The sequence below is a fragment of the Excalfactoria chinensis genome, chromosome 9 (assembly GCF_039878825.1).
Source record: "Excalfactoria chinensis isolate bCotChi1 chromosome 9, bCotChi1.hap2, whole genome shotgun sequence".
NCBI lineage: Eukaryota > Metazoa > Chordata > Aves > Galliformes > Phasianidae > Excalfactoria > Excalfactoria chinensis.
In genome coordinates, this window is record NC_092833.1 from 11,814,360 (window position 1) to 11,837,460 (window position 23,101).

Here is a 23,101-nt window from a genome sequence, read left to right on the forward strand (position 1 = left end):
CTAACTAATTTTTGCGAACTTTACTGTCTCTGTAAAATATGGTGTTGGTTTCTGCCTTTAGAACTTACTGCTTTGGTATGGACAACTCCAATTCCAGCACTGAACTGGACAAGATTAACCCAGCAAAGCCACGAGTCCATCACGCTGGGAAACTGGAAAGTCTGATTTATGCAAAACTGCTGCACAAGGGAGAGAATAGAGCTCTGTGAGAGCCGACATGGTTCACAGAAGCCAGACGTTTCTAGGGAGCGGCGCTTGCAGGATGATTTCTAAAGCTTTTCCCTGCCCCAGTTGACGCTGCAGCGTGGAGGTATAGGTTAAAAACTGGGACGAGAGATCCAGTTGTCTTGTGACTCGCTTTAGGAGCGGACGGGCTCAGCCCTGGCAGGGGAAGGCAGTGATGAGATTTTAGGATGATACATGATCAGGTTGCTGCTGTGCTGGACTCCCAGAGGCAGGAAGCCTTTTCGTTTTCTTACACTTGCCGAGGCAGATTGTTGAATAAATAGCTCATGGTGCGGCTCAGTTCTTAGATTCTCCTTCCCCGCCTGCAGCGCGCTGGTACCCACAACTCCAAACAGCGGAATACATCCCGGATGTCTTTGAAACCTTAAACATGGCTCGTACCGATCTGACTGAATTGCAGCTTTGAGCTTTCCTCTGTGTTAGCATGCAGGGTTTCTTGCAGCTGAGCTCGCACGCGCCGATTTGCTGATCTCCTGCGACCATGTGTTATGGTTTAGGTTTGATAGGAGGAAAGAGGAATGACGTAAAAGATTGCAGATTTGTGACCGGTTTTAAAAATAGTTTAAAAATATTATGTATCTTCATCTTGAAGAAATGCAATCCTGCCTGGAAACCACAACTACTGAACATAAACCATGTCAGGCCCCTTACATATGTTAAATAACAGTGCGGAATGGAGGGTTATAAACAGCCTGCTGCGCGCTAGCGCTGGAAAAAGACCACTGATTTGCCCCCAGCAATCGACAGCAACGTCGCAGGCTCTGACGTCGACTTGGCTGTACAACACCACTTTACATTTTATACCGCACCTTTTCAGAGCAAACCTTGCCAGAGCCCTTTCCGAAGCGTGTGCACGCAGGACTCGCTTCTCCGCTGGACCGGAGCCGGAGCTGCTGCAAGGGAAGCGGGAGGGCAGGGTGCCCACCCAGCCGCCAACGGGCTCTTGGCACCTGGTTAGGACAAGTCACCTGGCCTCCATCCATCTCCACTTCCGTCTTTTCGCAGGCTGTGACAGAGGAGCTGTGAGGTCCCTAGGAAAGAGTGAGCGGGAGCAGGTCACTGCCAGAGGAATTCCAGCGAGCCACAGCCAGCCCGTTCCTGGGGGAGCCCAGCGGCAGCCTGCTCTCATCGGCCATGGAAGGGGCAGGGATGTCCTTGAAAAGCTTGGAATCTCCTGCTGAGAGAGCTCAGAGCAGCAAGATTGGGGCTGGGCTTTGGGGCTGCCAGGTATTTCACAGCAGCACCTTGAAGGATGAGGAAGAACAGCATGGCTTTTCAGCTGAAATCATTGAATCATTGAAGTTGGAAAAGACCTCTAAGATCACCAAGTCCAAACACCAAACCGTCCCCACTGACCACATCCCCCTGTGCCACATCTCTACAGTTCTTGAACACCTGCAGGGACGGTGACTCCCCCGCCTCCCTGGGCAGCCTGTGCCAGTGCACCACCACTCTTCCTGGGAAGAAGGTTTTCCTAACATCCAGCTTATCCACATGATGTGATCCAGGTGTTCTGCATCTTCCCAATCCCAGCTCCAGTTTAACGGCTTGCAAAAATAACTAAGCCCAGAAATAGTGTTGTGATCTCTCTTGTTACCCGGTGGAGCCCTTATCATCTCGGCACAGGGGCTGTTCATATTTTAATGAGTTTATCTCTTGTATGGAGGGTATTACAAGCTTTTGTCTGTCTTCCCATGCAGCTCTACGGAAATCCCTCCAGGCATGAGATAGTACCTGGGCACTGAATTAATCTGTGCTCCTGGCTTCCCACAGCTCCATTAGGGGCTTAGCAGGGGAAGCAGTGAGCAATAACAAACTTAAGAAAATAGGATTTGCTGTGTTCAGTCTGCCCTCAGCTCCTTGTATCCTCCCAGCAGCAATGACAAAGACTGGGCATGCTACAGGAGGATCCAAAACACCAGGGCTGATTTGCAAACTGTGCATCAGCATTACCCAATGGGAAAAAAAAGTTGAGCTGTAGAGTCAGGCACAGTAAGAGATGTGGAATCACTTCTCCTGCCATGTGCCCAGAGACATCTGCACCCACAGCTCTTACCTTGTTTCCATGTGGCCTGAGCCACATGAAGGCAATGCCGTGTCCCATTCTCCTGCCTGCGTCACTCAGGTTGCAGCAGCCCTTGGAAACCAGCATAGATCAGGCATTTTGTGGTGGGCAGTCTGTCCTGTTGCTCCTTGTTGAATGCGTATATTTCCTTTCTTTGATCTGGAGCTTTTAGTGTAGCTGGCTTTCTTGTTGTTTCCCACGAAAGAAGCCACATGCCATGTTTCACTCATAGTGTTGTGTTCTTCAGCAGAGCTTCATATCAGTCAGCGTCCAGATCGGCTGCTGCTTTTAGAGCTGCTCCCTTCTTCAATGCTGTTCTCTCCTGACTTCATGCTCTCCCAAGCTAGCAGTGCTAAACCTAAAGAAAAGCTGCAGGCTGCTTGAGCTTAGGGCCAGTAAATTGAGACCTGTTTTCAGAGACGATTGTCAGGTGGATGAAACAGTGCAGCTGGGGATAATGACGGGCTGCCTGCAGTAACAGCATACCGAGCAGTGGGGTTAGGGAGGTTTTCCACTCAGTTGTGTCACTTTTCTTCTAAAGCAAACAGAGAAAACACTGACCGCTTTCCTTGAGTTTTTCAGGATCTCACATTCATATCATCTTCTGGGACAGAAATGCCGTAGTGATGCTGTTCTGGTCAGGTTGTGCTTTTCTTCATCAGACCAAAACGACACATACGTGGCTTAGAGAATGATTGATATCACCTCCCTAGCAGACTGTAGGCTTCTTTCACATTCCTGATGGCAGTCAAGCCTCTTACTCTTGGTCATTCTTCTCTCTCAAATTCCCACTTTTCCAAGTGAATTTCCATGGCTCACATAGGGAAGAGTTGACCAGTTGGGCTGGGTGGTACCTACCTCTTCCCTTCTGTCTGAGTACAGCCAGGAAGTCAGCATCAGTCTTCAAAATACAAGAGCTTTCTGTAGCCCCCAAACTCCTCTCTATTAAGGCTGGCAAAGCCCAGCTTGTGAACGAGACATTCTTCACTCAGCAAAGTCAAGTTGTCTTTTGTTGTTTGTAGAGCATCAGAAGGGCTGGGAGAAGCACTGGGAGATCAGCAGGAGCCAGGAGTGCTTTAAGGGGAGGTTGGGAGTAACGTGAAACAGCCCAGCAGTGAAATTTGGCACAAATGTTGTTGGTGTTGCTATTTTTTTATGCGGCATTTCCTAGGGATGTTTTGCTTTTATTTCAAATTGATGTATGTGTAGCAAGTACTTCAAGTTCACTGACAGTTCCCTAGTGGACTAGAGCGTACGGTGCTGTGTCAGAATTCGTTGGTTACTGAAGAAGATATTTTTAATCTACCAACGTAAACTCTTTGCAATTGTATAATCTTTACTTTAGCCCTGTGGTTTCCTAATCATGCATCTAAAGAATGAATCATCCAGTTTATAAATTAGAAAGGAACCGAGCAGAAGCGTTTAACTTTTCTTTCTCAATAAATCTGGTTCAGTTTTCTATGTTCTGAACTTCCAATGCAGGCAAGTGTGAATGCTTAAAAATGAACTCATTGGAAGTTTATATTTTTGCCAAGTGGCAGAAGTGGTGTCCTGCCTTGTCTTCCCAGAAAGGATCCTCAGCTGTCAGTTGCAGCTGTGAAACAGAAGCCAAGGGTACGATGCCAGCTTGCTGTTCTGATGACCACATCTGCATCTCTTTGCAGAGGATCCGGTAGATGCCATGCTTCTCTCTGGTTTTGCTGTATTACCTGATGATGTGTAGCAAAGGATATGTGGTCATGAGACCGTGGAGCAGCCCTTCTATATGCTAGGGAGCATGAATTGGTTGTTCTGATCCCATGATGGGAAGACCCTAGGATCCTTGCTGTGTCCCAGGGTAGGGTTTTGGAGAGGAAGCCCTGCTGCAGCTCGAGGAATTATTTAGTAATAATTTATAGTGGCTATAGGTCCCAGGCTGAGAGCCTCTCATCAGGGAGGTGAATGGGATAAAAGCAGGAAAGCTGCTATCTTCTGTTTTCCTGTTTGCTAAGGATTCACTGGCTTTTTGTGTATTTTAAATTGTTCTTGGGTGAATTGCAGGCAGTAGCAGAGGAATGACAACGTGAGTGGAACAGTGGGATTGTAAAATAGAAAAGGGCAGTGGGATTCAGGCCAGAAGTAATGCCCCAACAAGTTTCAGCTCCTTTTCATAGACTAGAATAGACTAGGTTGGGTTTTGGGTTGACATTAAAACCCCATGCATGAGCCTTACAGCTTATTACAGGGATAGCATTCTGGCTAATGTCATGAGGGGGAAAAGGCATGACAGAGATGTGCTGCTTGGGTGGTGCAGAATGAATAAGCCCAAGGTGGTGTGTTGTTGTGAAGCAAGTGAGAGAGAACCTGTCTGCTCGGGGGACCATGAGACTGGAAAGCACAGTTGGATGGAGTTCCCATTCCACCAAATAAGACTCCCTTTGCTGTGTTGTCTGTTTAACACCCAGTTGTTGTTCTGCCCTCTTCTGTCTGGTGGAAGGGAAGCAATGTAGAATGGTAGAATGTCCCAAGTTGGAAGGGACCCATAAGCATCAAGTCCAACTTCTGGCTCCACATAGAACCACTCAAAAACAGTCCATAACATCAGCCTGGGCTGAATTTCTATCAAACACGCTACTGTCACCATGAGATGGGACCAGTTTGGGACTTCCAACCAGTAGCAGCAGCAGTCGCATGACCAGGTGTTGAGGTTGGCCAGACATTTTCTGTCTGCAAAGCCAAATAGAAGGACCACCCCAACCCTGTGCAACAGGCAATTAGTTTTGCTGGCAACAAGCTTCCACACCTTTCCTCTTTTTCTACTGCAGGACTTTTCCTCTCTCTGTTGTTACTCCATCCTGTCCTTACTGCATTCTCTTCTGAAGAAAGGGGCAACCAGGAAGAAGTGCAGCTTCTATGCAGGGTCTTTCTCCAACAATTCTGAACTGCAGCACAAATAGAAAAGCTCTCTGGAAGAAGTGCTTTGGACTCAAGAACAGCTTCTTTAAGTGAAAACACAGCTGTGAGGTTTGCAGGCTGTGCTTCTGTAAGGGCTCATCCAGTCGGCACAGCCAGCAACGCTGCAGCCCTTCCAGCACGCAGGAATTGGGAAATCCATTGTGAACAAGATTGAGTTTGATGGCCTGTGTGCAGGCAGATGGATGTATTTTTAAGGGACGGGGTGCCAGAAAACTCTGTGATTACGTTACTGGAGCACGGCTCGTTTTTTGTGGTTTTAAAAGTGAGTGTCAGGACTTCAGGGCTTTTTTGTGTGTGTGTGTGTGTGGGTCAAAACCAAAGTTTGGGAGGGGCATAAAAACCTGCTTGATGACTAAGTTTATTCTTAAAAAGCTTTCTAGAGCTTGCTAGAGAAGGAAAGCTTCGTTCTACATGGGAGCTGTTACCAGTCTTTTTGGCCATGCAGGTGGGATTGAAATTGAATGAGCGTCACAGGTAGCAGGGTCCCCCCGTCCTTTAGGAGGCTGCTTTCAAGCTAATCTTTAGATCCAGTTCCCTAGGTTTTGTCATGCAAGCTCATGTTCTGCTTCTCCTTCTTGCTGTGAGTGACCTCTTTCTGCTTGAATACCACTACACTGGTGGAATTACCTTGAACAACATAACTGAGACTGGAAGAAGCATGCTCTTACATTGACCCAAATTTGGGACGTCTGAAACTCTTGACCTGGTTGCTCAGCTGAACTGATAATACCTCTCTGAACCAGTGCATGTGTAGGGAAAACTTTGTGTCTAATGACAGAGGTTTGGTGCTCAGAGCCAAAAGAGGATTCAAGCCAAACCATTTACTCAAGGGGCATGTAGAATTTGCCCAGTTGAGTCAATATCAGTACTGGCGGTGTTTTAGCAGCCAGAAGGTTTCTCACCTCCTTGTGCTCTCTCCTTGTTGGAGTTACCAGGCTTTGTCATATGACTGGGCCCCTAATTGCTGCAGGCCTAAGATTTGCTTTTGCTGCACCAGACAAGCCTGGAGGTCCATGACATCATCCCTCAGGAAGGTGGCATTGCCTTCAGCTCCAGCTTCTGTTATGTGCCATCCAACGTAACCAGGGGTCAGCCATGTACATTCTCTTCCTCCATCCACCAGTGGCCAGATCATGAACCCACCTCTGCTGGGTACCGTGTGTGCAGTGTTCTCCTCTACTAGGGAGAGCCCATCAAAGCCCAGCTGTGTAAATTGCCCAGGGAAGCAGTGAAATCACCGTCCTTGTAGGTGTGTAAGGAAAGAGTAATTGTGGTACTTGAGGACGTGGTTTAGTGGGTGATACTGGTGGTAGGTGGACTCCTGGACTAGATGATGTTAGAGGTTTTTTCCAACCTTAATGGTTCTGTGATTCTTCTGTTTGGGTGTACTGCAATTGCGTCTGGCAGCGAGCGAGCCTATCCATCACTGTACATGCACAGATCCCAATTACTCCTTTTGACAGCTCTTATCCATGCACCTCCCTGTGCCTCTGACATCTCAATTATTGATGGGGCTCTCCTGGTAGGCAGTGCTCTGTTTGCAGCATGGCTGTGTTCCAGCTCCCTTTCCCATTGAGTTCATGCACGCACGGCACCGAGCGTTTCTTTATGTGCAAAGCTATTGAAGTGGAAAGGGATCTTTATTAGCATGTGAGCTTTGGGGCTGTGCTACTGAAGAGGGCAGTGCAAGCCAAATCGCACGGCTCAGTGCTGGGAAATCTCCCCCTCCTCTCCCTGTGAAGCCCAGCAGTGTCTTGTAAGATGAAATGATCTCATATGTTTAATGCTGAAGATCACTTGAGCTGATGATCCTTCCTTGTGACAGGGTCACCCTGCACTTTCATTTCTGTAGGAAACCAGCCCCCCCGCTGCCCCTGCAGACACACAGTCCTGTATTTTGAAGAGCAGTGGCCTTTGCTTTGTCTGGATATTTGTTTGCTGGCTTTGTGGCAACTCTTTGCATTCTGATGAGGAACACAAAAAAGGAGCTTCAAAGCAGCATGCGGTGCTGGAGCAATGTTGTCAAGTTGGTTCAGAGTTAGAGCTGTGCCAGAGGGAGTATTGCAGAAGCCTGTTTGCTTTGTAGGTCTGCGTGTACCTGGGAGGCTTGGGATGTCTCGTGACATTGCTGTAGCAGAAGTCAGATAGGAGGGATGATAAAGTGGTTGTTGGGCTGCTGACATCTCTCCTATCCCCAGCAACCTTTAATTCAGAAGGAAGCAGATGTTTTGTGCTTAGTGGATGAAGACAAAAGGAAAGGGCAGCTGCTGGAGAAGTTGGGACCAGGGAGCAGCAGCAGCGTATCAGTACAGTCCCCATAACATGGGCTTTCATGGCACTTTGGGCAAGCAGAGATGGCTGAGCCTGCCCAGCAGCACGGTGTGTTTTGTTTGTCTGGAATATCAGAGCCAGAGAAAGAAGGGTTAAAATAACAGAAAGTTGCAAACATGGTATCTCAGGGAGCTGTCATCTTTGCTTTTTGGGTAGGCAGGATCTGTGGGAAGGGCCCCCCCAGACAGTTGAAAAGTCACCCAGCCCTACCTGAATAGTTGTCCCCTGCAGCCTGTCCAAACACAGCCGGTTTCCCTCCCAACCCTTTTCCTTCCTTCCCATGCCCTGGATTCACCCCTCACACAGAGCAGTGCTACAGAGCCCAGGTGAGCTGTAACCAGAGGTGCAAGCCCAAAGGCCGCTGAGCTGAGAGCTGGCAATGGGGGAGGTTCGAGCCATCTTCTGTGCCCCTATCAGAGCTATTGTTACAAGCAGCCATAGCCACACATACCCAATTTTGCACTTTCTTTTGTTTTTCTTCCCTGCAATGTGGTCCCTCCCCTCACAGTGCAGGGCGTGTGGGGCTGTGATAACCACTGTCCCTCTTGGCTCAGCAATCCTTTCTGATATCCCAGCAGGAAAGCTTAGGATAACCCAACCTGGGAAAATGGCTTTGGGGAGTTCTCAGCTCCTCCTGCTCTCAGAGGTGGGTCTGAGTGATATTCTGGTCTGCAGCAGGTCAGAGCTCACAGAGCAGGTGCAGTTGGGAACAGCCATGTGCAGGTTGCCATCTGGACAGCAGTGTGAATTGCAATACCTCTGTCTTGAGCACAGACACGTGTGCTGCACGCTGCTGTAGGAGAGTGTTTCAGAAGGGCTTACAAGGTTGGTGTGTGGAAGTCACAGGAGATTGGTTGGGTTTGACCTCAGTGTTGCTCCTGGTTCTGGACTCGGTGTCCAACATGGTGAAGTTTTCCATGATTTCATGGTATTCGGTTTTATTTGGGTCAACGAGAACACAGTGTAAGACTGCTCCTCTGTAGGGAAGGGAATATTGGTGCTCTGTGCGGTGATTCAGCACATGAAGTTTCTTAACAGCCTATGGGAGAAAGATGCTTTTATTCACTATTTACTCCTGAATAGGCCATCAGTTCGAGTTAGCAATTTCCTTAGTGCCCAGAGGAGAGAGTGTGATCAAATGGAGTGGCTCAGCACCACTTTCCTCCTCTCCCTGCTCAGTGAGGTCAGGCTCAGCATTACCAACATCTCAGCCTTCACTGTGGCCTTCCAGGCCCATTTCAAGTCTTGAATGATCACCAAGTCCAACCCCAACCCATCCCCACCGTGCCCACTGACCACGTCCCTCAGAGCCACATCTCCACGGTTCTTGAACACCTCCAGGGCTGGTGACTCCCCCACCTCCCTGGGCACCAGTGCCAGTGCATCACAAATCCAACCTGAACCTGGCACAACTTAAACCCCTTGTCCTGCTGTTCTCTGCAACCCCCTCTGAAGGATGTGTCCCCTCCCACCTGATCCTGGTGAGGGGCTGCAGCCCTCCTGCAGAGCACAGAGCTGCCTTTGGGGCACCCACATGGCACCCCCAGTTATCCCCTGGGGTACAAGGGGCTCAGCTCAGCCCTTTGTTGGGGCTGTTTGGCATATCAAATCACCGGAGACATTTTCATCAGAAATAAAGTCTCCTTTCAGAACTGCACTTTGAAAGAGGATTAGCTTTTCCCCCTTAAATAAATGGAGCAGAGCAGTGTCTGCAAGCCGCCAGCCCTCGCCGAGTGCCTCCTTGGAGCCGCAAGGAAAGCAGCTTCCAGGTCCCATCGCAGCCTCCTGCCGGACACCGATCCAAACTGCAAACCCTCCTAACAGCTCTTTAATAACTCCGAGCAGAAGGAAAAATCTGTCACCTTTCCTTCTGCGGTTTCTCCTCTGCTCTAACGTGCCGGGGGAATGGGATGGAGCCGGGAAGGCTTTCAGAGAAAGGCTCGTGGGAACTGCAGCGAGCGCTCCTCTCTTTGGTGTCTGAGGGGAACCGCAATCGCTTTGGTGAAGGGCGGTGTGTGTGGGTGGGTTTGGAGGGGTGAGCTGCTCTGACCCATGCATTGCAGAACAACCACAAACACTTTATAGTAACAAAGGGTGGAAAAAGCGAGAGCCTTTCTGCAACGCATGTGACTTTTCCCTGAGGTTTGGAACCCCGTGCTATGTTCCAGGCCACGGTGTTTGCGTGTCAGGCTCGGTGAGCTGCTTGGAGTTGCTGTGATGACTGAGAACACAGCCTAAAACGTTGCTTTCTTTTTTGTCTCTCCCTTCTCATCTCCCCCCACCCCCTCTCTGCAGCTGAAGCTCTCATTTACCTTGGACCAGGAGAGTGGGATGCCTCAAGGCTGCTATATCTATCAGTACCGGGACAGCAACAAGTAAGTCCCATGGGCGCTGCACACAGCAGGTAGGGGAAGGTACACCCAGGGGAAACTGCCCTGTGTCTGGCACAGGGAGCACAGCTGCTTGTGCCACTTAAAAGTGGATTGAAGCAGGCTTCAGACTTGACCTGAACCTGGGAACAACAACTGCAAAACCAGCTCCTTTAAACATGCACAAGGCCCTGCAGCCCTTTTGTTCCGTAGCTCCCTGAAAGACCAACCCTTGGGTACTGTGGCACTCAGCCAGGCTCTGTGCTGGGCTGTTTACAGCTGACATCCCAGTCTTCTGTGTGGGAGGGTGGGCTGGGGGTAAGCATCTCCTCTGCCCACAGAGCTGCAGCACCCCGTTCTCTCTGCTCAAGCTTCACTAAATGGCCTTTCGGTTGTAGGTACCACAGCCCAAATGCAGCCATGTCATCTGTTTTTATGAAGTCCCTTCTGATACTCGAGTTTTGGAGCACAGTCCTCCATTTCTAGGTGCCCTGCCTAGTTTTGCTAGCTGCCTAGTGAATTGGCACCCGAGATGTTTTTATTTCAAATCGCATTCTCATTATCAAATTGATGGCAGCAGCACAGTTGAGGATATTTCTGTGTTCGTGTTGGGTTGCTTTGCATGAATACCAGTGTGTCATAAATCCATAGCCTGTTACCTCCACCCTTAGAGCTCTGCTGCTTGCCAGTTATTGAAGGTTGGCCTAAAATAGCAAGGTATGTGAAATTGTCAATGAGCGCAACACCCTGTAATTAGATCTGCTTTGAAAGGCTGAGAGGAGCAGCCCTGACAAGGAAGAAATAAATCTGCAAACAGCACCTACCCCTTTCTTAGCTGAGAAATTCCTGTTTAAAAGGCAGCGGCGCACAATGGGCAGTGAGGAAGACCCTCAGCCCTGTTGGGTTTTGTTACAGATGTGTGTAGATCCCATGTTTCTAATTGTGGGGATGTATCTCCAGAATCAGCAGCCTTGTTTTCTGCTCTGACCCTCCTCTGTGTGCCATTGTTGGAAGAAACTCCTGGGATGGGAGTGGAGCTGTTTGGTGCAAGTGCTGAGGCCAATAGCAGTGCTGTTGCAAACATTGCTTTTAGCTGTGAGCCGTCCAACAGGAGACAAAGTCACTGCAGCATGTTGGCAGCTGTTGCTGTTAGAGATGTATGGCTGTGACCTGCATTTCTGGCAACCATGAGAGCTGAGGCACCCAGAGCAATGCCAGCCAGGATTGTGCATTTATGAAACACAGTGCAGGCAGGAGGAGTGGAATTGCAAACAAACCCAGACCTGTGCGCATCTGACAAATCCAAGCTACAGTGACATCTCCTCATGAGGCCCTCTGCTCTATATTTTACAGCTGGCTTGAGCAGGGGCTGGGGAGGAGGACAGCCATTCGCAGGGAGAGCCCAGCAGGGTTTGGGCATGCACTCACCCCCTCCACCCCATGCCCTGGGCCCACTTGTCTGATGGAGTGGAGCATGGAGGTCTGTGTTACAGCTGTGTATTGCTGTCCACACCATGCTTTGGAGCTGTGTGCAGCCCAGAGAAGAAATGCTGGTGAGATGCTGTGCATCTCTGCCTGGTGGGGCTCCATGCATCCCTTCCCTCCAGGTGGCAAATGCTGTTCCAGGCTGCAGCCAGACGGGGCCACCGGAGCACAGCATATGCTGGCCTCCACTGGCAGAACAAAGGGCTGAGCCTGCTGCAAGTGTAATTACCAGAGCAATTAAAATTTCTATTGCTTAAGCTAGCAGTGCAAGTACCATGCAGGCTCCTACAAGGGCAATCAATTGGAGTTTGTTCTCTTTAAGATGATAAAACCGTACCAAGGAATTTATGCCTGCTTCTGGCAGCTTTTTGCTCCCTGTCTGCCTGTAGTGCTCCAGCAGTGCTGGTTGGCTCAGGGCTTAATGGGAAATGGGTACTTGGGGGAGTCTGGGATCAGTGGTGCATCCTCCCCAGCACCACTCAGGGCACGGAGCTCTGCACCTCCTTCTGCAGAGCTCTGTGTAGGTTCCAGGTTTGGGGGAACTTTTGGTCTTTGAGGACATTGGACTGAGAGCAGAAACAGTGCTGAGCATCCAGCTGGTCAGCCCTTGGTCTTCTGCTATGGTTTATTGCTATCTAATGGCACTTAATAGTCCCAGAAGAGCTCAAGGTGCTGTGCTTGGAGGAGACAAGCTGTCACTGCAGCCATGATTGGGGGACCAGGGACATCACTTCTTGCCTCGTTTCTGCTCAAACCCAGACACTTCCCTCCCTTTGGCTGCCAGCTCCTTGAGCCTTCCTGGCTCAAGGAAATTGAGGCCCCAGAGGAAATTGCTTGACCTCACACAGATGAAAGCCGTCTACCTTCTCATTTTTAAGCCGTGGTACTTAAATTCTCCATAACAGAGATCAGTCAGTATAGTGTGCAGAGGACAGGCTGCTGTACCTGGCTGCTCTAGGAAGACAGTCCCCAGCTGTGACCTGGGGACAGCCCGATGATGTGTGCACGGTGACATTCTGAACTGGAGCATATTGTCAGCCTTACATTGGCCCAGCACAGTCACATTCAGGAAAAGAGAGCCTTGCCAGCCTTCCTACAGTGTCACTGCAGCATATCTGGTGCTTGGGCTGCTCCTTCCAAGCTGCATTTCCCTGTGCAGGATCCAGTGGCAGAACCGTGACAGGCAATATAGGCCAGCAAGGCCATTCATATCCACCATGACTCATGAATCACATCTTTTGATGTGCAGACCCGCTGGTCCCCAACTCAGGAATACAATGCCAGCTGTGCTGAAGAAGTGCCTGGTACCCAAGCACTGCTCCTACACTTGCAATCTGCCAGGCAGCAGAAGGGATGAAGCTGAAAAGGTTGTGGGTAATTATGGAAGTCTTCTTTCAGCCCAAGTACAGGAGAAACTGAAGCCATCTTGGGATGTCCCCTGGAGTTCTTCTGGCTGCATCCAAGAAATGAAAGATCCTGTCCTCTGCATTCAGTGTCACCATCCAGATGCTCCCCAGCTCTACTCACCTGCCCACAGCAAACCTGACCTTTCAGATGCATTGGTCTTCCCCCAAGGACTTTTATTACTGCCCCCATTCTCAGATGAGGATTTGTTCATGGTCCCCACCATCCCACACAGCAAAGAGCTGTAAATTCCAGGCAAGATTCTTGCATATGCTGTTTTTGCAGGTGCTGGAGTGCTGCCTTGTCCCCAGCTGGCTCTCCTCTAGCACAGCTCCCCTTCTCCCTTGGCCTCCAGGTACTGCTCTGTTTCTCAGGTCATCATCTTGTGCTGTTGTGGCTGATACACCAGCTTGCAGTGTGCCAACGAGTTCCATTCTAACTCCTTGCTGCAGCTGTTTTTTGTGTCAGGATCATGAATTTGCAGCGTGGGCTTTCACGTTCTTTTTGGAGCAGTTTCTAAACCCGGAGGAGCAGCATCTCGCACGGAAGCACTTAAAGACCTCTCACAACAGCAGCATTGGAGTCTGGATCATTTCTGCTCTCCATGGATGCAGGGTGTTACAGGTAGATCTGCTGTGTGCTGTAGCCACTTGCGGGCAGCACCACACAGCTCTTCAAGATGAAGAGTGAAAAATAGCTCCAGTTGAAAGGAAAAGTGGTGCCCCCTTTTATATGGAGATCAATGATGCCTGGTACATTGGATTATCGCTCAAAACACCAGGACTTCAAATGCCAGGGTGCATGCACTCCTGCTGCTGACAGGTTAGTGATATATAATGTTGTTTGGGTTAGCAACCAAACTCCTTTGTGTGAGCTTTTCATAAGGTGAATATAATATCTGCAGTGATGTACCCAACGTTGCATCAGGAGAGCCAGCCTATAATTATGCTTGAATTGTTGGAATGGGTTATTTGTCATTTGCACATTAGCTCACTCCATTTATTGCTACCACTCTGGGCTGCAGCAGACTTGGTGTAAACAGGCTCTTGGGTGGAGGTTTTGGTTGTTTGATTTTTGCAGCAAAGCAGAATTTCTTTGGGTTTCTTCCTGTTTTCTGGGAGGGCTGTTCACTGGGAGTGATAAGAGCAAAATATCTAAACCAGCTGACGCAGCGTGACTCCTTTGTTTTCAAAGGTGTACAGCTCAGCTCAGACTTCAGCATGGAAATGGTGGCTTTGGAGTGTGCTGGAAGGCTCTCCACTGTATGTTTTGGGGTCTTTTATCTGTTTTGAGGAACTGAGGCTTCTTTGTGCAAAGAGCTACCTTATTACGTGGTTGTTTTGTGCATTCCTGCAAGGCAGCACTGCTTGTCTTGGGGTAAAAGAATCAGAAAATCCTTAAGATTGGAAAAGATTTCTAAGGTCACCAACTCCACCCCCACCGTGCCCACTGACCACATCCCTCAGTGCCACATCTCCATGGCTCTTGAACACCAGCAGGGTTGGTGACTCCACCACCTCCACAGGCAGCCTGTACCAGTGCACCACCTCTTTTGAGAAGCTTTTTTTTCTTAATTCCCAACCTGAACCTCTCCTTTTGCAGCTTGAGGCCTTTGCCTTGAGGTACCTGATAGTATCTAATTTTCTGGTTAGTGATCAGCAAATACATACCCTGCCTGCTCTGATCTGCATGGCTCAGGGCAGTTGCTGAAGGTGCCATCTTCTCTTGTTTGTCTTTGTGTTGCAGGCATGGATTTCGTGGGAGAAATCCATATACGTGTGGTCCCTTGACATCTCAGCTTAGTTGAGTGCCATCCAATAGTGGTTGTTCACCTGAAGCTTATAAAATGCCTTGTTTAGATTTCAGATCAAAAATAAAATCAATTAGTACAATAGTAGGGTTGAGGTGTAGTTGGAGGGCATTGAAAGCTGTTGGGCTAATAAAGCTTGCATTTTCTTTGCTCAGAAGGAAGAGTAACACTTTGGTTGTAAGCAGCCCCTGGGTTTGAGGCTACATCAGCCTCCCTTGGGCTCAGAGCACTACCAAGATCTGGTGGAAGGGCTCTCTGTGTGGATGAGAACAGGACTGAAAGCACAGGGCAAGCCAGGCCATGAGAGCAGTATCACAGAGTTGACGAAGCAGGATGGAGTTTGGAGTTTTTCTTTTGATACCATATCTTGTCTTTCGTTTGACTTTTTGGTGCTAAACTTTATCCGAGTCTACGGGTGATGCATGTCCTTCACCTGCCAAAGAGTGAGCATTGGAGTTGGCCAAGCAGTGCAGGTGAACTGTCACCAAATGTGGAGATAAACCAGTCCTCCTGGTTTGGCGTGGTTTCAGTGTAGGTGCTAAGTCTGCATGTTGACCTTTATAACTCCAAAAGATACGTAATCCTTTGTGCCTTAAGACAGGGACTCGATGTTCAGAAAATCACAAAGTCTATTGGGATGTACACTGCAAAATAGCCTTTGCCACCTGAGACCTTGAGCAGCATGGAGTTGTTCTTTCTTGTAGAAGGGACCCCATTTCCAGGTGAGAAGAAGGGTTCTTACTAAGGGCTTTGCCCAGGGTACTGCTCATCTGCTTTTCTCAACACAGACCTGCCTCCTCCTCCTTCTGCCACCCAGCTACTTTAATAACAGGTTGCCAGTCCTCCACTGCTGTAGAAATAGTAACTGTCAGCTCCTTGGAGTGCCACTGTCGTGTGGGGGCTGCCAATGGAAAAGGTGGCCAAGGAAACCTGCCCTTCCCCGCTGTGAGCCGATAGGATTTGATAATCTGACTCCTTGCAGATGAAAATTTGAGGCTTTCCTTTATGTCATACACAAATCCCATGTGCAAGAGCAGATCTCTTTCTAAAACCCCATGGAATACAGGTCAGTCACTCTCCAGAGGGGTATGTGAGCCCTGTTTTCCTATATTTGAATCAGGAGGTTGTTGTTTGGCATATTTTAGTGTTTGCACTAGGTGAGGAGCTGTTAAACCTCCTCATCAGTGCTGAATACCTGGGTGTTCAGTGGCAGTCAAATAGGTGGGAAAATCAGCTGCAATTGTAACTGAGTCAGAGATGCTGTCTCCATGTGTCATCCCTGGAGATCTATTTACATATCTATTCTCTTAACAGTATGTTTGGAAGCCCTCAGTAGCATTTCAGCATCATTTCCCTGGCCTATATATGTCTGCGTAATGCCCAAGGCACTGAGTTATATCTGAGTTAGGATTGTTAACCTGTGGGTCTGGATGTTTTCAGTAGCGCTGATTCACACAACTCTCTGATTAGCCTTTAGGTACATGGGGTGCAGGTTTGACGTGGGGAAGAGCAAACAATCCTCCTTCCACGTGTTCAAGGGCAAGTTAGATGGAGCTCTGGGCAGCCTAATTGAGTGGGTGGCAACCCTGCCCCTGTCAGAGGTTTTGAACTGGATGATCCCTAAAGTCTCCTCCGAGCCCAGCTGTGCTATGTTTCTAGATGAAGTCTCTCTCACTTTTACCTAGAAACCAAGTTGGATTGACTTTGTGTCCAGGAAGACCCTGTGCTTAGAATCATCAGACCCCTAACCATCCCTCTCCCAGTGGGATTTCTAGGCATAGTTTTTCATATCAGATATGGAAAAGGAGCCCTTGTTTCAGCTTTTTCTCCACATCCTTGAATGTACAGTTGTGTTGCAGTGACTTCTCTGGTTGTCTTGTCCGCTTCTCTCCATGACAGTACAAGCTGGGAGCACTGGGACCAGCAAGCAAGGGTGTGTGCTTTCCATCACTTTGTTAGGATGTGCTCTAGGTACAACCAAGCAGTGAAAAGCTTGTTGAGGAAGACCAAAGACAACAAAGGGGATGCTAGGGACCCAGAGCACATGCTGTGCTGGCAGTGCCAAAAAAGGCTCTGCTCAGAGATGCCTTCATGCTGCTGCCTGCTGTTTGAGCTTTGGGTTTGCCATGGGCAAGACCTGGGCAGTGTGTTCAGCACAAAGTACTCCTGCTCCTCCTGGGATCAGCTGTGTAAGTTGGAGTAACCAGGTGGATCGTTAGCCAGGTGGGGTTGTTTGCTCTCAAAGAGCTCATGGCTGAAGTGCTCTATCTAGGAACAAAGCAGACATTTGAAAGGCAGGAGGGATTAGCCACTGGGTGAAGCATCCCAAGAGAACACCAGGGAGTTCTCCCACTCTCAAGGAGAAGAGTGCTCTTCTGAGAGATGTTCTTGGAAATCAGAGGGCGAGAGAGGAAGCACTTCTCCTTATCAGCTCCTGGGCAGCAAGGGTGAGTGGTTTTCCTTTCTCCATAGCTGCCATGCTTTGCTCTGGGTCCTGCTGCTTTTTCAACTGTATGTATTTTTTTCAAAGTTCAGTGCAGCTAAATCAATGTGAGGATGGACTCTGTTCCCTCTGTTCCCTGCTTCTGCTTTGAAAAAAGGAGCTTTGTATCACCGCTGTGTTTTTGTGTGCTCATTTCCTCAGGTTATCACGGTCACCCTAAATGGGGTTCTCGTTACAGCTTAGTACTTTCACCTCTTTCAGTTTGTCGTGTGTTAGTCAGTCCAGAGACTAATGGGTTTGTTACCTGGTTTTACCTGTACTGCTGGAGGTGTTCACAGCAATGTAAGAGGATTTGGTCACAACTTCCTTTCAAGATAATGGGAAGATCTTGCTTGGAAGGAACCTTCTTGAGGGTTGGAGCATACTTTGCATTATTGTTTCCATTAATTGTAGTGGGAAATAGTTCTGAATTCTTCAAATCAGCTTCAAACATCTCAAGTTTTGTGTCCTTCACCTGCTTCACCTAAAATGGGGCTGATGAGCAGAAGCGCTCTTAAATGAGCAGTACCATTATGGACCGAGGTGTCTGCTTTTCCACCTTTGCCCTCCCTGGAAATGCTCTGTTGTGTGGCATCCCCTGTGTGTGCAGGGCAGTGCAGCAGGCTGCTCCTCCACACCTGGCTCAGCCAGCCTGGGGTCAGCCCCAACTCCCAGCAATTAGTGAGACAGATGGGATCTGCATTGATCTGTCTGTGCAGGGTGAGCCAGCGCCAGCCAGAAATTCTCCCTTTTCCTCTATCTCCATGTTACTATCACATGGTAGATAAATGGGAAGTGTGGGGCAAGATGGAAATAAATGCTGTACTAATGCGTAGGAAGTATCATTAAGACATTGATATGGCCAGGCTGCATCTCTGTGCTGAACATTGTGCCCTGTGGAATAGCCACTGCAAAAGGCAGATCTCAGCAAGGTCTCTGTTATTTGCTTGTTGCAGGGAGTGCAGAGACACAGAGTTTGGTTCAGAGTAAGAACCACTTCTTGGCAGCAGTGCAGTGATGCCTGCTGTAGGAATTGCCTCCTGGTGCAGCTACAAAGCCATGGAATCATAGACCTGTTTGAGTTGGAGGGGACCTTTAGAGGCCGTTTGGTCCAACTGCCCTGCAGTGAGCAGGGGCACCTACAGCTCCATTGGGTACTCAGAGCCCCATCCAGCCTGATTGATATTCTTGGGTCACTCAGCTGTGTGCAGTCCTTGCCCCAGTCAAGACACAACAGAGGTCATGGGAAAAGAGAGAAGAGATACATTGCTTTAGCAAATACACAAGAGGAGGAGCATGGTATTGGGCTCAGCTTGTGTCTGTTGGTCCCTTTAGGGATGTGCATCTGGAAGGGTGAACAGGACAAGCAACATACGAGCTGCCTGGCTACTCTGGAAAGCAGAGCCAAGGGATGCTTGTCCCAGGATCCATGGTGGGTGCAGCTATCCCTGAGCTCCTAGAAGTGCAAAGGGGTGGCAGAGGGACATTGCTTTGTAGGTGCTCATCCAGGGCTTTCATCTGCACAGTGCCACTGCCTGTACTTGACAGCTCAGCTATTGTTGCAAAGTATGATTTAATAGTGAGACTTGATTACAACATGCAAATGTAGCGGCTGGGGGACTATCTCAGAGGTTTGTGGAGATTAGCTGTTAAATTGGCCAGTGCAAAAACATTATTAAGCAGAGAACATAATTACTCATCTTGTGCTTTTGTAGTGTATGGAAGAGACAGATTTGTTTAAAAGCCAGCAAGTCCTATATAGAGAAAGGACTCGTGTAAATGCCACATCATGTACTGCTGTATGTTGCAGCATATTTTATTAGAGAAGCAATACTTAATAACAGCATTTGGGAACTTGTGGAAGGAATCCATTACATTATTCTGCATCGTAAAAGCAAACCTAATGTCTGTTCTGCGTGAAGGCTGTGCAGATATTGAAACATCTCCTTTTGGTGGTGGTTGATTGCTTTTATATCATATGGATATAAACAAATCTGGCACTTGATGTGGAATCTGGGAGCAGGGCTTCAGACCGAGGCATCTATCTTCTGTCTGCATACATTTCCTCTGAAATGCATCAAGGTTCCCATTAACACCTGAAGTGTGGGATGTAGGATTAAAGGGAGACTGTCAGCAGAAAGAGAATGAAAGTCAAGGAGTGCGCTTGTCTTTATTTTTTACCTTTCCAACCTAGAGTAGTGTGTGGGGCAACTGGTTAGTGCTGCACACCTGGTTCTCAGAGCAGTTGTGGTTGGGGGATTTCCTCCTCTCTGAGTTATTTGTGGTTGGGGAGCAGGGGGTGGATCCTGAGCCTCTGCACCAGTGAGCATCCACATGCAGGAAGCCCAGAACTCCTATCCTTTCATTGCAGCTCCAGAGCAGTTGTGCAGCAGTCATTGCTCCCTGGGGCTGGATCCTGTGTGACTCAGAGCTGAACGCTGAGCTGCATGAATCCCAGCATCCTGGCACAATCTGTTCATATCACTGCACATCTATATCTTCAGCCCATGTCATCACCACCAAGCATGAGCGTTAACAGCAGAGGCCAGAGATCAGCTGGGGGGGGGATGGCTCAGCCCCACCGGCAGCAAGGCACACACTCAGTGGGCACTGAGTCCAGGAGCACAGAGTGGCTGAGCTGGGGCACACTATGAGTGCCTGTGCAGGCACATCTTGGCTACAGCTGATTTTTTTTATAGTGATCTTTGATGGTTTGTACTGGAGCCCAATAGTGGGAGAAAACACACAGCAGTATTTTACAGTTTGGACCCAATTGCATCAGGGCTGAATGCATGCAGGCTGCTCTTATCTCCCTAAACAGTGCATTCACGTTTTTAAGCTGCAGATGCAATGATCAGTGCTGATAAGCACAATAAACTCCACGTGGTGGTAGCGTCACAGTAGCAGTCCCTGGTAAGAGCAAGCAGGAGGGACGTGTTCCTGTCAAGCCCCATTCTGGATGTACGACAGAGATGTCTGCTAAATGGGTGTTAACCTGTTCTCAGCCTAGAGTGCAAAGAGTTGTTTGTGAAATCCTCTTCTCTGGCAGTACTGATGTGCAGTGGCTCTCAGCTGCAGGGTTGCAGCAGGGAGAGTTGTGCTGGCTCTTTTATGAATGATGGAGTTGTACTGCATTCAACTGAATAGCACAATTTGAGGCAAAACCTGCTTGGTCTTAAGAGTTCACCGTTGCTTCTCTGAAACCCTGGGCTGGAATAAGGCAGTGATAGTTAATGGAGGTTAAAGTCCTCCTCCTGTCTGTGAGCTGGTTGGAAATGGAAAAGAAGAACCTGTCACAACTGTGACTGGCTCTAAACTGCTGTCAGGCTCTCCTCCTTCCCTTCCCTTGCCCCAAGTGGAAAATTGTATTGGAAAGCAGCAGTGAGAGCACTTAAATCTTTCCACAGTTCATTTCAAGCTCCCTTTCTTCTTCCCAGCCATTCCCAGGCCAGTTCGGGGCGCGGATGGGAGACTGCATTGCTGGCCGAAACTCACAGGATGTTAAATAACAATGGGAGAGTGGCTCTCACAGAGGGCACGGTGTGCCTGGGCTGCACGTACCATGAGCTGCATTTCCCATGCTTTGACCTTCAGCCTGTTTGTGCATCACTTCTGAACAGCTTCCTTGCAGTATGAAACGTATCTTGGTGTGTTATGGAGCGAGTTCAGGCCAAATTAGGGTCAGTGACACCTCTGTGGCAGAGGGACGCACTCAGTTATTGAACAGCTCTTGATGGAGAGTTGGGCATCTTTTGGTGTCAGACTTCAGAAAGGACATGGCACTGTGTTTGGTTTCCCCAGATCTTAGTGTGTTTGCACCTGTGTGACCAGAACATCAGGGACCTGCTGGGAGGCAGCAGGCATTGTGCACCCTTGTTTTTCTCCCATCCCACAGTATTTTCAGAACTTGGGAATGATAAGGGACCTCGCTGTTCGATCTGATGTTGGAGGATGCAGTGCATTCCATACACATGGGCATTGCAGGTTGGCACTACTCAGATTTGCAAATGGTTGGCCAAGTGGATAGAGCTGGTGGCCAAAGTCATTCCCATTGGAATGCTGGGCAGTCCTATGAAGGCTGAGCTGGGCTGCCAGGAAGGAATATGGCTGGTTGGGATCCAGCCACCACGGGAGCCTGAGTCACTCCATCTGTAGTACTGAGGACATGCGAGGCCAGGGCTGGAGCCACTGTTGCACTTCCAATAGCAGGGTCTCTGCAGGTGACTTTCCATGGTGGTTTCTCAATGTGGAGCATCAGATCCAGGCACTGAGGAAGAGGAGGGCATTGCCCCCCAATGCAGGATGGCGGTGTAGGAACAAAAAGCAGATTTAACATTGCGTTTCCTATTAAACATGTACTCTGTTCATCCAAGGGTTAAGCTGCTGGAGAGAAGCAGCGCTCAGGGCCAGGTATCTGTCAGGCCTGGACTGGAGGCTTGCCAAGACATTGGGATATATGGCTTTATTTCTGTTTTGTCATGTGGAGATTACTATTCAATGTCTGTAGGACAAGAAGGCTCTGGGGCATCTTAGGATATGCCCCATGCTCCAAAAGAGCTTGTTGTTTTGGCTTTGCAACACTCGATGCAAAGGCAAGAATCGATGCCTGAAGTGCTCCTTTTCCAAGGATTAAAAGACACTGCCAAGGCTCTGCAAGATGTCTGTGTTGCAAGTCTTATCGTGATCCAGTGCTGAGATCCGTTGGTTTCAGCAGCACAAACGTGCTGACAGATCCGTGTGTCTGCTTTTTGGTGATGGTAGGTTTTATTTCAGAAGGTTGATCTGTGCTGTTGGACTGTGGTTTCTGCCAGGAAGGTGGCATTGCAAGGGCTCTTCTTCATCACACCTGTGTCCTTCATCAGCTGGAGATGGGTGCTATGGCTGTGCCCCTCCTCTGTACATCTCTATTCCCGTGCTGCTGGGTGCTCTCAGTTGCATGCCCAACATCAGTAGGATGTTTAGCTGTTTCTTCGCTATCCCACTGTGTAAACAAGGCTAATTTCAGCCTGCCACAATGTGTGGGCCCGCTGGAAAGGGACTATAAATCCAAGTCTGAACGTTTTCTGGTAATGGATGGGGTGGTGATGCTGCATTGCTGCCTTTAATCTCAGCCTGTCCTTACACTATGTTAACCTCAGGCTGTCCTCAGACCAAGCCAGGCTCTTCACAGCCCTGTGCCAATAAATCAAATGAAGGCACATAAAAGTCAAGAGAGAGAAGTTACAGATGGAAAAGACCTGTTGTACCCCAACCCTGTCCTGCTGCAAAGGGAGTAAGGCATCGTCAGGGATTTACAGCACTGCTCCAAGCATGACCACTGGGGCCAGGCAGGGGAAATGTGGGGTGGTGGTAGGGGGGGGGGATGGCCTCCATTTCCTGCTGCTTTTCCATCCCACTCATCTCTTTGCATTTCATTCCCTTGGCTTTATTTTTAGGAAAGAAAACCGTTGTTGGTTGTATATTCAGCAAAGCCGATAACATTCGTTTTCCTGCTCATTGTTTTTCACTCAGAGCTATGCCTGACTTTTCTTCAGAAGCATGTTTTTCTCACCTAATATTTAGTTTGAGATCGTAGGAGCTGGATGTAAAACCTTCTGGGACGTTTACATCTGCCAAGAGGTTGCCTGAAAGCAGAAGTTATCCAAAGTACTTCAGTAGTCCCTACTTAGAAAACAGCACCCCCAAATCCCACGTCGCCTGTCTCCCTTTCATCCTCTTGCCAACTATTATGGGTTGTTTTAACCCCGATGTGGTGTCCTTGTCCCACGTACCTTGCTCCCCTCCCCCTAGGGTTTCCATGTCTTTGAAAGCCTCTGTAACCAGAGCATTCATTTGTTGTGCTTCACCATTGCTGCAGACCAAGAATAATAGCACCGAGGCCAGCTGGATCCCTCGCTCTGTATTGATACAACTGTTCCCCTTAACCTGCCCACACTCAGTGCTACAACTGCAGC

The 23,101-nt window shown here is 48.9% G+C and overlaps 1 protein-coding gene across 4 annotated transcripts in view; it reads left to right on the plus strand.

Annotated features, from left to right (window-relative positions):
- The window catches only part of DIS3L2 (DIS3 like 3'-5' exoribonuclease 2), a 160,828-nt gene that overhangs the window by 123,323 nt on the left and 14,404 nt on the right, over nt 1-23,101 (plus strand). For all 4 annotated transcript variants that reach the window (XM_072344181.1, XM_072344183.1, XM_072344182.1 and 1 more), the window contains one exon: nt 9,893-9,972. In XM_072344181.1, the coding sequence (XP_072200282.1) occupies nt 9,893-9,972 (80 nt within the window). The remainder of the gene's footprint in view (nt 1-9,892; nt 9,973-23,101) is intronic.